Source organism: Trachemys scripta, chromosome 8, assembly GCF_013100865.1.
Source record: "Trachemys scripta elegans isolate TJP31775 chromosome 8, CAS_Tse_1.0, whole genome shotgun sequence".
Taxonomy (NCBI): Eukaryota; Metazoa; Chordata; order Testudines; family Emydidae; genus Trachemys; species Trachemys scripta.
Window position 1 is genome coordinate 18,146,424 of NC_048305.1, and position 12,331 is coordinate 18,158,754.

The 12,331-nt window shown below is 44.3% G+C and overlaps 1 protein-coding gene across 3 annotated transcripts in view; it reads left to right on the forward strand.

Moving 5' to 3' along the window:
* The window catches only part of STK32A (serine/threonine kinase 32A), a 137,107-nt gene that overhangs the window by 4,904 nt on the left and 119,872 nt on the right, over nucleotides 1-12,331 (forward strand). For all 3 annotated transcript variants that reach the window (XR_004646864.1, XM_034779480.1, XM_034779481.1), the window contains exons 5-12: nucleotides 286-501; nucleotides 1,401-1,544; nucleotides 2,395-2,561; nucleotides 4,678-4,793; nucleotides 6,944-7,068; nucleotides 7,748-7,972; nucleotides 10,140-10,280; nucleotides 11,984-12,147. Coding sequence is in view for 2 of the 3 variants with exons in the window: in XM_034779480.1 (XP_034635371.1) it covers nucleotides 286-501; nucleotides 1,401-1,544; nucleotides 2,395-2,561; nucleotides 4,678-4,793; nucleotides 6,944-7,068; nucleotides 7,748-7,972; nucleotides 10,140-10,280; nucleotides 11,984-12,147 (1,298 nt within the window). In the remaining variant the exon portion in view is untranslated. The remainder of the gene's footprint in view (nucleotides 1-285; nucleotides 502-1,400; nucleotides 1,545-2,394; nucleotides 2,562-4,677; nucleotides 4,794-6,943; nucleotides 7,069-7,747; nucleotides 7,973-10,139; nucleotides 10,281-11,983; nucleotides 12,148-12,331) is intronic.

Here is a 12,331-nt window from a genome sequence, read left to right on the forward strand (position 1 = left end):
TTGTACAGAACTTGGCACAGGGGAGTCGTAGTCCACAACTGGGGCTCCTAGGTGCTACTGCAGTGCAAATAATTAATAATAATAATAATAATGCATTCGGTGACTTCTGATGCATTGCAGGGAACCATAGAATTTGATCCTACATGCGTGGGAAGAGCTATTCTGAGAAGGTTTGCAGTTTATCTTTCCTGCCATGGCCCAGCCCATCCCATGGCCCAGCCCATATTTTCTGAATTTTATTTTATACCATCATCCATTTTATTTCTTTTCTGTTAATTTTTGCAGATGTCAACCTCTTTACAACGCACCAGGGGAGAGCTTTGTACTCCCCTTACGTACCAACATCAAATATATATAACACCTTAAAGAAAGCTACAGATACCTGCTCAGTGCTCCAGACATGCACTGGGATAGTGGCAATGGGGGAGCACTACATTCTACAAAGTGGGATGGAACTGTATAACAGCAGGAATAGTAGTGTGCAATCCTTTATCAAGTCAGGTATGTCAAGTGTTTTAGAGCTTAACTCCCTCACACCATCCTAGATGGAAGTTGCATTTTTTTGTTCATTGTTGTTTTTAAAAAAATTTGACGTGAAAACAGAAGACAAATGTAAAATAGCTGCAGAATTTTAGGGAGAGGATGTGAGTCATGCCTAGCAGAAAAATTGAAGGCTCACTTCATCTTTGTGAAAGACAAAAGTGAAAGACGTAGAAGGATGCTACTCGTCTAGATGAGCAATCAGGCTACCTACTCCCAAAAGCATAAAATAAAATGAGCTAGCACAAAACACCAGAGGAAGATCCAGAAAGCAAGGTTTTGAATGCTGCTGCTGCTTTAATACAGAGTAAGCTAATACTGAAAAGTGTTAATCATTTCCTTCCTCTTCTACTCTGCATTTAAAACTGCTAGCCATGTGCCATACTCTTGAACCTTTTTTTCTATGAGCATTTATCTCTCTCGCTCTCTCTCTCTATATATATATACCTGTTTTTTTCAAACACTAGCAAGAAGCAGCCTTGTCATTGCTGTGACAAAGCCCTGGATCAAGACTTTTGTACACTGGGCTACCTTTTCACTTAAAGGCAGATATTTTGGAAAGCGCTGAGTGGGAACTAATATTTTCACGATAACTTATCATGGGGATGGCTTTCTTTTCCCCCCTTACCTGACATCTTGCTTGTGTTGGTTTGCATTAGAAGCTGTAATCACCAGCCAAAGTCCCAGAAGGCGCACTCTTAATTTCTACTAATGGTTAATGAGTGTGCCTGCTTGTATGTACAGACCCCAAAAGCTTTACCTTTAATTACAATTGTGGAAAAAATACCAGGTTCCTAAAGTAAACTTTTATTTTGGCAGCTGTTCATCTCTATTGTCCTTGGATTGTTCACTTTTCACAGATTGCATCTCTGGAAGATTTGGGCTTCTGTGCGAATTTAAGTGTCCACCATGCCAGCAGGGTCTGGCCTGCAATCCATACACAGGGCTGTGTGGTGACAGTGTGTTTTGCAGTAAGGAGAACAGTCCTATCCCCTGTGGAAAAGGTGAGCCTGTTTAACATCCGTAGGAGAGAAGAGGAAAACTGTGACTATACACAGGACCTGTTTGTGCACATTCTTGTCTCTTTATTCGTGTATTATGTCATCACCATTCACAGCACCTCTAAACACCATGGTGATGCTCTAGAGTTACACCACTGTAAGTGGGACGAGGAACTCCATTCAAGTCATTAGACTGACACAATATATAATGCATATCATCCTAACCTTCAGGAGGTTTAGATCAGACCTTCAGATTAGACCTTCTGACCTTGCTGTGTGCAGGAACTCTGCAAACTACGTCTCAACTCTGTTCCATTTTAAAAGAAACTTTACAGTTTGAAACAAATAGGAAAATCCCCATGTGGTTGATTTTTATTCGCTGTGCGCTGGAAAGAAAAGGGAAATTTGCCACTTTCTGAGGCAGTTTTGAGAAACTTGTTTAAGTCAGCTGATTATAATTTAAAATATTTCTGTTGGCCAATGAATAAGTCCATAAATATAGCCTAGAGCTGGGACTCAAACCCAAACCCCATAACTTCAGGGGTGTTTAGATATCTGAACTCTTGTCTAAATCCAAATTTTGGAAATGGTCCCAGTTATAGTTACAAAACCAGAGATCTGATATCCTGAACCTACGGGATGTTTGAATCCAGATTTTGTGGCTGGAGCCCTTGTCTGATGTGATCTTCCTAGTATTTTACAAGTATTAAAAGCTCTAAGAGATCCTTATACTGAACAGATTGTATAAGAACAGTCTTAAACATCCTACGCCATAGTGATCCTTCCATTTTATCCAGTGGAGCTATACCAGGGATGAAACCAGCCCCACACATGTGTATGCTGTGATTTTTAGGGTCCATATTTGGTGGCACGTGCCCAGTTGAAGATGGGTGGCAGTACTGGCAAGGCAGCTGTTACTATATTCACACAGCAAAGAGACAAACCTGGCTACGTGCAAGAGACCTATGCAGGCGTTACAGGGACACAGATCTTCTGTGGCTGACAAGTCCTGGGGAAAAGGTATGCTAGAATGTCAGTGAAGGGTATGTGCATGATCTATGTACTTACCTTTGCAAATCTCAGTTTCCCAAAGGCTTTGGGACTATATCTAGAGTGTGAGGAAGGGCTGTGGATGCCCACAGCTGCAGATTTGGAGAGGCTTTGCATTTTCTTGTGTGATTCTCTGCCCGCGTCTTTTATAGTTCTAGGTTGATCTGCAGAATCTCTGCTTTCAGAGACTGGGATACTTTTTAAAAAGCAAGTATAACTTAAAATTCAGGGGGAGTGGAGATTAAATATAATTAAATCTTACTGTATGTGGGCTATTCTAGATACTTATATGGCCCCCATTATCACTGTATTTGAGCACCTTACAGTCTGTAATGTATTTATCCACACAACACTGCTGTGTGACAGGGCAGTGCTGTTTATGTTTATTTTACAGATGGGGAACTGAGGCACAGAGTGGCTAAGTAACTTGCCCAAGGTCACACAGGAAGTCTGTGGAGGAGCAAGGACTTGAACCAAGTTCCCTAAGTCACATGCATGTGCCCTAACCAGCAGACTGTCCTTCCTCTCTGTCATTACAGCAACAGTTTGGGTTAAATAAAAGCCACCTGAAAGCACCATGGGCTCTACTCACTCCTAGATTTTGTTGTTGGAACCTTGCCTACAGATCACTGGTGGTGAAAAGTGCACCAACTGGAGGTATACCGTGGTATAAACTGCCCACAACTCCTGCTTCACCATAGGGTCTAAAACCAGTCTAGAGAGTGAGTGAGGCTGGTTGGAGAGACGTGGCTAAGGGTACCCAACAGATGTAACGATTTTGCTCAGCTACTGTGGAGCTGTGGTTTTAAGTTAAAGCTTTTGTTGTTAGAAACCCTGCAGAAGGCAGTGGTGTATGGACTGCCTGGTCTTTCCTGAGGTAAATCTCACCCTCCAGGAATGGGGGCTGCCATCTGGGGTGAATCTGTCCTCTTCTCTCCAAATTCCGCTATGTTCCAGAATAAATCCATCTAGAAGATAAATTCTTTAGTGCCTTATCCTGCAAGATCACACAGTGGCATTATGTCAGCACAGCTTAACAGCCACCAGGCTAGAGATGGTACAGTGTTCCGAGTCTGAAAGCTGAAGATTGGGGAGTCTCTGAGTGGGGTCAGTGCTGAATCCTGCTATTAGGATCAGTTTTCTGCTTGACATTCCATCTTTCCAATGAGGCAGAGCAGCTATGATCACTGCTAATATTGCAAATGTGAGAGAATTTTAAGCATCCAGTTTACTTTCAAAGTTTGCTTTTGCAGTTCTCTCAGTGAGAATAGTCTAGCCAGTTTTACCTTTATTCAGAGCAATTTTTTAATAAGTTGCATATTCCGGTTCTCATACACTAGCACAATACTGTACTATTTTCCATTGCAAACCTTGAAGGAGAATATTTTATTTTTCTTTCAAATTCTTTTCATCACAATTTTTAAGAATAATCTTCGATTTTGTAAAAAAAAAAAACAAAAAAAAACCCACCTGTTTGTTCCAGATCAATATTTTGGGCCAAATCCCATGGCATTTTACTAGAAAAGGGAAATTGGGTCCATTATCACCATTTTACTTACTTACCTATATTCCTCTGCCTTTTCAAATAGAGAAGATATTTTTCACTACGCTTTCTAAAATGCTGCGGTGTCATTTTTGCTGATGCAGAATGAATTCTGCAGTTCTGTCCTTAGAGGTAGCTGAATTAAAATTCGTACAGATTGTAAAACACTTAGCAACTTTCATCCCAAAGGATTCCTGTTTAAATGTAAGGCTGCAACACCTCTGTTTTTACAACTTAAGTCATACATAAAAAATCTCCATCTTCAAGATAAAATCATCAGGTGAAATGTTAATGTTATTGTCCATACCTTCTTGATGTTAAACATGAACCAAACAGAGTAAAGTCCTCGTGTATTAAGTGAGTCTTTGCTTCTCAGCTACCCAGAACAGTAAACTACTGTCTAAACTATATTGTTTTGAACATCAGAATGACTGGGGGGGGGGGAGAATGTCATCTTGCAGCACATTGTCTTCACTGTTCAGGATTTTCCAAAAGAAAAGTTGTCTCTTTTACTGTATTGAATCACAGTTTGGTTATTTATAGGAATGGCTGGTATCTAAACTTCCCAAAGCATCATTCTGGACTGGCCTTTATGGGTTTAGATTCTGTACAGTTTTGCAGTGGTCGAACAGTCAATTCCCGTTTGCAGCCTCAAGATGGTGAGTTGAGTAAGGAACTGTGAACTAGAATTTGTGTTTCAGGGGCATCCGAAGTGCATTCATCAGGCCAGTCCCTCCTGTTGCTCTCTTCAGTTCAGCCATCCTCATCTTTTGACATGGAGTTGTGGTACAAGGGGAGGCTACAGGAGCATGAAGTGCTTCATCATGATCTGCTCAAGCCAGCTGCACTAGGAACCCTAATGAAAATTCTAATTGAAAATGGCCAAGTGGCTGTAGTTAGCCAACTAAATTTGGGAACAGCAATACTGGTCCTACTTGTCCTCCATTTAAAATAGAAACCAACAGAGACCTGTAGAAAACAAGAAGGACCAGAATTAGAACTCCAAAGTCTAATAGAATTTCCACTAAGGACTTTTAGTCTCAGCAAACCACACTCCTGTGTTGAATATGAGAGATCTGTGATCTGCTATTTTAGACAAACTTCTGTAATTGTGAGTGATGGATGGTGGACTTCTGGCAAGTCAACAAGACAACCCTTGGGTAAAACTCAGATGCATGTGATCTGTCAGGAAAGATATTCCTTGGGTCACAGAAATGTTTAATATGTATTTCAGTCAAAGTTTGTGTATGTGCACATTACTTTTAATTATATTTCAAATGCAAAATGTACTTGGATAAACTTTCTGTTGAGGGGTGGCTCTAGGAGTTCTGCTGTCTTAAGCAAACTGGCAAATGCCCATCTCCTACCAACTCGCAGCCTTCCAGACAAAGAGTTACTGGACTTATTCCTGCCCTGATTTTTGGCATCCCAAAGTGATTCCTGTTGTATCTTTCTGGTAGAGCCATTCCTGCTTCTGGCAGCTCTGTCATCCATAGTGTTAATTTCATACAGTGCACTGCTTCTCTACTGATACAATAAAAACCTATGGCAGGAAACAAAAAATCAACCCAGAAAAGCAGATTCGTATCTGTGGAAATGTTAAAATCTTTTGAGCCCAACTCTGCCCTCAGACACATGCACAGACCTGATAGTAGGATTAGGTTATACATATATAGAGAAATGTGTTAAACAACATTAGGGACCAAATTGTGACTCTCCCCTCCTTACTAACACTGATGAACAGCTACTCACAGGAGTAGCCCATTTGGGTGGCAGGTTTCAGAGTAGTAGCCGTGTTAGTCTCTATTCAGGGGACTCTTGTTGTTTTTGCGGATAAAGACTGGGAATGGTTGGGTCATTACAAAACCTAAACCTAATTTCCCCCATACTAATTTCTCCCTGCTGTTACTCACACCTTTTTTGTCAACTATTTGAAATGGGCCACTCTCATTAGCACTACAAAAGTTATTTTTCCTCCCTTGGCATCCTGCTGTTAATTGAATTGTCTCGTTAGACTGACCTCACACTTGGTAAGGCAAGTCCCATCTTTTCATGTATTTATACCTGCTCCTGTATTTTCCACTCCATGCATCTGATGAAGTGGGTTCTAGCCCACTGAAGCTTATGCCCAAATAAATTTGTTAGTCTCTAAGGTGCCACAAGGACTCCTTGTTCCATTTGGGTGGGTTTTTTAAAAGCACTGATGGGCGATAGGTGCTATCCTTAACATGGGAGGTGGTGCCTATTTCCCATAGGAGCTTTTGAAAATCCAGCCAGCCGATTGACCTCATCTGGATTACTCATGTGAGTAACTACTGAAGAAGTGAGGTTCTTACCCACGAAAGCTTATGCTCCCAATACTTCTGTTAGTCTTAAAGGTGCCACGGGACCCTCTGTTGCTTTTTACTCACCACTGTGAGCAGTAAGGTTGCAAATCAGCCCTTTGTGAAACAAATCAAAGGTAAATCAAGGTATCTAGCACTGCAGGTTTCTTCTGACACCAGTGTTTCAGAGTGTTCACCTGAGAACTCTGCAATATGCTAGCATAATAGGGCAAGAGAGAAGATGGAGCATGGTAATGTTTTAAGGGCACATTTATGACTAAACACACTTGGCCGTACTGAAGAGATTGCAATATATTCTATAAAAATAAACTCCCCATGTAACTGGGGTGGGAATGCAATGTCATAACTTTAGCAATAGCAGCACAAAGGAAACGGTAAGACTAAACCTGGCTATGGTGCTTTTAAGGATAAAGTGTAGACTGGTGGGAAAACCTTGTAACCTTGTATACTTTTGTTTCCTTGAGGTTGTCTGTAAGCAAGTGGGCCGTAGGTGTTAAGTGCTGTGTGCAGCTTAATGCTCCCAAAGGCTCTTTGACAGCTGTCAGCTGCTTTCGGAAAGCCCTGTGGATTTGCAAGAGAAAAGAAGAAGGTAATCTGCGTATATGGATGCAGCTGGCTTCCATTAGGAATGAACAAGGCTTCTCAGTACTTGTCTGCATTACAAGATTTAATCGTGTTTGAACATGATTGTGAGCTGTCGAGTTACATGATGCTAGGATGGGATAGCCATTGCATGTCAAGCACAAGGACTGCAATTAATCCTGGCCCTTGCATTGGGCATATAAATGGGAAAGAAGGCATCTCTCTTCTGCTTGTGCATGCACTTGGGGGCCAGGAGCAATCTGGCCTGAACTGTTGTCACTGCCCGAGATCTCACTGTTCCTGATAGTTACAGTTTCAAAGAAGATCATACAGAACACAGGGGGGAGTCCATTCACTTACATTATTCTAGGCTAGGGTCAAATTTTGTTCTCAGTTACACTATTATAAATCAACTGAAGTCAGTGGAGTCACTCTGGATTTATACCATTGTAACTAAGAGCAGATATTGTGTTTAATGCCATTGTAGATAGGAGTCATACCCCGGTTTAGAGTCAAAATGATCTTTGCTTCGAGTGGCATGTCAGTATATTAACCCTGTTGTGATTTCGTTTTTAGGCTTCCAGCTGACATATGTGGACTTTCTATCTTCTTTTAAAAAATTAAATAAGAAAGATGGTTTAAAAAAAAAAAGTCCCTATTCCAAACACATAATGTTTATGTTCTAGGAATTGTGGATTTCCGGGAGTTCCGAGGCTATTACCTGGCTGGCACTTACACATCAAATTCCACACAGCAGTCGTTATGGGAAGGCCTACAGCTCTGTAGATTTCAACGAAGCATTTGCAATGGAGTTGAGATGATCAAAGGAGAGTACAGAACTATATTTGCAACCCGAATTCTACTCATCATTGGAGCCCTTGGAGATAAAAGCACCGCATATTTGAAATCACGTATGCCAGAGTATTGAAACATGTCCCTTGTGGGTGATGTGCATTAACTGTGTGCTCCTTCTCGGATCTCAGGAGAGCTTCTTTTTGCAAGAGCACTCTTGGGACCACAGTATTGGAAGCAAATCATTTGGCTGCAAATGTTTAGCTTGCCCTGAGAAGAGTTACCCAGCCTGTGTCACTAGACCAGGGGTTCTCTAACTTCATTGCACTGCGACCCCCTTCTGACAACAAAAATTACTACTTGACCCGGGGGTAGGGGGACAGGGGAGGGACGAAGCCTGAGCCTGCCCGAGCTCTGCCACCCCAGGTGTGTGTCAGGGGGCGGGGGAAGGGAGGGAAGCGAAGCTTGAGCCCTGCCACCCAGGAATGAAGCCCAAGGGCTTCAGCTTCAGCCCCAGGTGGTGGGGCTCAGGCTTCAGCTTTGGCTCTGGGTGCTGCAGCTTGGGCTTGGGCTTTGGCCCCAGGCCCCAGCAAGTCTAATGCCAGCCCTTGTAACCCCATTAAAATGGGGTCGCAACTGACTTTGGGGTCCCGACCCACAGTTTGAGAACTGCTGCACTAGACAATTACAGCAGCATTAATACCTGTCACTTGGGTTTCCAGATCAGCAGTATAAAATATCGGGATGGGAGGGGCATAAAAAAAGGGGGTGGGGTGGAGCAAAAAAAAAAGGGGGGGGGAGTTTAAAAGGGGCCGGGGGCATTAGCAGGCCCCGGCCGCGCGCGCTGCCCTGCCGCGGAGCCTCCCGCACCCTGACCCGCCACGGGCATATGCGGCACACGGTGGGTCCAGGCGGGGGCAGCGCGGAGCGGTCAGGAGCCGGGTGGGCGGCGCGGGCCGAATCCCTGCTGCTGCCGGGGAGCCCCGCGCCTCTCCCTCCCGCTCGCGGCTGCGGCTCCTTCCCGGCGGGATGCGTCTCCCGAAGCCCCAGCCACATGCGGCGCGCATCCCCCGCGCCTAGTCTCCCTCCCGCCGGGAAGGAGCGGCTGGATGCGAGCCGCATGTGCGCGGGGCAGGCCGGGGGGCGCGTCCCACCGGGAAGGAGCCGCAGCCGCGAGCAGGAGGGAGAGACGCAGGGCTTCCCGGCAGCAGCAGGGATTCGGCCCACGCCGCCCACCTGGCCCCTGCCCACTCCGCGCTGCCCCCGCCCGGACCCACCGCGCTGCCCCACGGGCTGCAGGGCTGGAGCAGCCTCCAGGCTGCGCTCCTGGCCCCGGCCCCCGTGTGCAGCGGCCCAGGCAGGAGCCCTCTCGTGCGGCGGGGGGCTCAGAGCTGAGCCCCCCGTCTCCCTCCCTTGCCAGCCCCACTTTGCCCGCCCACCCGGTGCCCGGGTGCCAGAGCTGACTCACCAGCTCCAGGATCCAGGCACCGCTGCCACCCCCTCCCTCCAGGCTTGCGCCGCCCTGCTGCAAGCCTGGGAGGGAGGAGGAATGCTGCGTGGTTGGGGAAGAGGCGGGGCCAGGGCGGGGATTTGGGGAGGGAGCCAATGGGGGAAGGAAGGGGCGGAGCCAGGGCGGGGAGGGGGGCGCGAGCGCCAGAGCGGAGGGCAAAATTTCTTTTTTGTCCAGTGTCCCGACCAAACATTTGTCTGGTCACCCTACCTGTCACTGCTGTAAACACAGCCATTTGGAAAGCCAAGTCAATTGAGTGAGTTTTGCAGTTCTTACGAGCACACCTTTCCCTGCCTGCCAAATTGAAACAGGTGCATGGAGCGGAGAGGGCTTGTTGGGGTGGCATACACATGTACATACATGATCACATACGTCTATAACAGGAAGATTTTCTAGCCTTGATAGTTTCCCTTTAATCTACTGCTGTAACCATGTTTTACTAGCCAGAAATTGGGTTTAGTGTTATCCCATTAGATAGGGAATTGCATACCTTGAGATATGAAATAAATAGCTTGGAAAGAACTATTCTAGGTACACATTGAGTGAGGTACCCTTGGTCTCCGTATCCTGTCTCTTCTGCTTATTATCGCAATGAGCTGTAGGAGTTTTACACTGGATTCCCTTGTGTACTATGCCATGGTTTCAATGATAATTTGTACCCTTTCCCTGTAAATAAAGTCTGTGCACATTTTCATGGTAGAGGCACTAATTGGTTTGATTTAGATTCTTGCCTCCATTGTAATTTCTAAGTCTCTCTTCACTGTCTCTTTTTGCAGCTTGTCCCCCAGAGCACTATGGTCCTGAATGCCAGGGCAGTTGCACCTGCAATAGAATTGAAAACTGCAGCCCCTTCACTGGAGAATGTGCAGAGAATTTACAGTGTTCTCAGGAAAATGTGGCACAGCAATGCCAAAAAGGTACGTGATACACAACCCAGTGGTATCACAGTGGAGAAAGGAAGGCAGCTGGCAGAGTAACAGAGCTTCCTGATTTTACTCACACTCCCATCATCGTGATGTAAAATCCAAAAAGGCAATGCTGGGCAGAAGACATAGCAGAAAATTCCTTGGTTTCACTATTGTTTTGGTTATCAGCATGTTGGCCATGTATGCTATCAAATGTAGTCTGCTCAGCTATCCCCATAATATTTGTGATTCCCTAAGACTATTAATCATTGTGCTGGTCATTGAGTAATAATGCAGTTTCTGTTAGAGAAAGCAGCAGACAAACCCAGGAGAAAATGTGTCTAAAACCTTCTTTCATTGCTGGGTTTCATGCCTCACTATGCACCAAGTCTTGCTCTGATTGGCAGCGTTCCAAACCATGTGAATGGCATATAAACAACATAGCAATTGAATGTCATGCGACATTGCAACTTGTGTTCTTGGCTTCAGTATGTTCTAAATAATAATCCTTTGTACTCCTGTGCAGCCTCTCATCAGAGGGTCTGAAAACACTTTATGCTCATCAATTAACCCTAACCACTTCCATGAGATAAGTAGTAATATCCTCGTGTTATACAATGGGAAACAGAAGCATGCAGAGGTTAAGAGAGACACGAGGTTGGTGTCTCACAAAGAAACAGTGGTAAAGCCAGGAATAGCATCCAGACCATGGCTCTAACCATTAGATGGTATCAATTCCTTCTCTTTTTGTACTGTACTTTTGCAGTGCATAGCAATATACAGTAAAAGCTGTGTTATCTGGCACTTTACCAGTTGGAAAGCTCTAGAAATCGGCATTTCTGATATCTCCCAATAGAAATCTTCAATCTAGTAACCAGGACCGATGCCGAAGCTAACCGGAATCAATGCCGAAGCTATTTGGAACCCAAGTATTATCTGAGAGTAGTCAGATTACGCTCGAGTTAGCCGAGAAGAGCCGAATGCTGTTCTTTCTGTTTATATCTGCCATTGTGATCGATTGGTTTATTACTCAGTGTATTGTCTTGTGTTTATCATAAAATATCAACGCCATCCTACCATTATGGCATCCAAAATACCAGCGAAAAGCACAGGAGAGAAGTGTAAGAGAGTTATGTTGACATTAAAACAGAAAATAGATATTTGTACACATCTTGAAAAGGGCGAGAATAGGAACGTTTATTCATTTTATTGTATTCTAATTCTTTGAAAATTGGTAATCCATTGGTAAGTATAACTCTTAGTTAAGCAGAATTTTTGACTAACCAGCACCTCCCATTTCCCCCAGCATGCCGGATAAAAAAAGCTTTTACTGTAATGTGAAAATATTGGTTCACTGAAAGCTGTACTGGTTTCAGCGAATTGATGTTTGTCAAAGGGATATTCACTTTATAGGCAACTTCCAGTCTTGAGAAACCACCCCACAGCATTCCCAAATACAGTGCCTGATCCAAAGTCCATTTGAAGCCAATGGAAAGACTTACGTTAACCTCTGTGAGTTTTGGCATGTAGTGAGAACATTTAAGCTTTTATACGAAGAAGCAGTTAATTTCATTGGAGTCAGTAATGGTCACTAAAGCCAGGTTTTACTGTGTTGAATAATGGCACTTCTTTAACAAAGGTCTGGGGCTACAGTTTCCAGAAGTGCGATTTTATGAGTGTTCCGGTTGTTTCAAATGCAGCTGTTTGTTCCTCAGGAGTGATCAATATGAAATGCCCAGAGGACCCTGGGTGGTGGTACTGGAATGGCAGCTGTTATTATATGGAAGAAACTAATAGTTTGACCTGGCTGGAAGCTAAGAATTACTGCACTGCCTATAATGGCACTGACCTACTATTGCTGGATAGTGCAGAAGAAAAGGTAAAGTGTTTCCGTTTCTGCGGTGTTGAAAAGGTGGTTATTGATGGACAAATGTCACCTTGCAACATCAGAGAGCAGCTCCCTATGGGTCTTCAAAGTTATAGATGCCTGGTTTACAGGGATAGCCAGGCTTTCATAGCTGTTAGCACAGCAGATGTAATTTACTCTAGCTCCATTAGCGCAA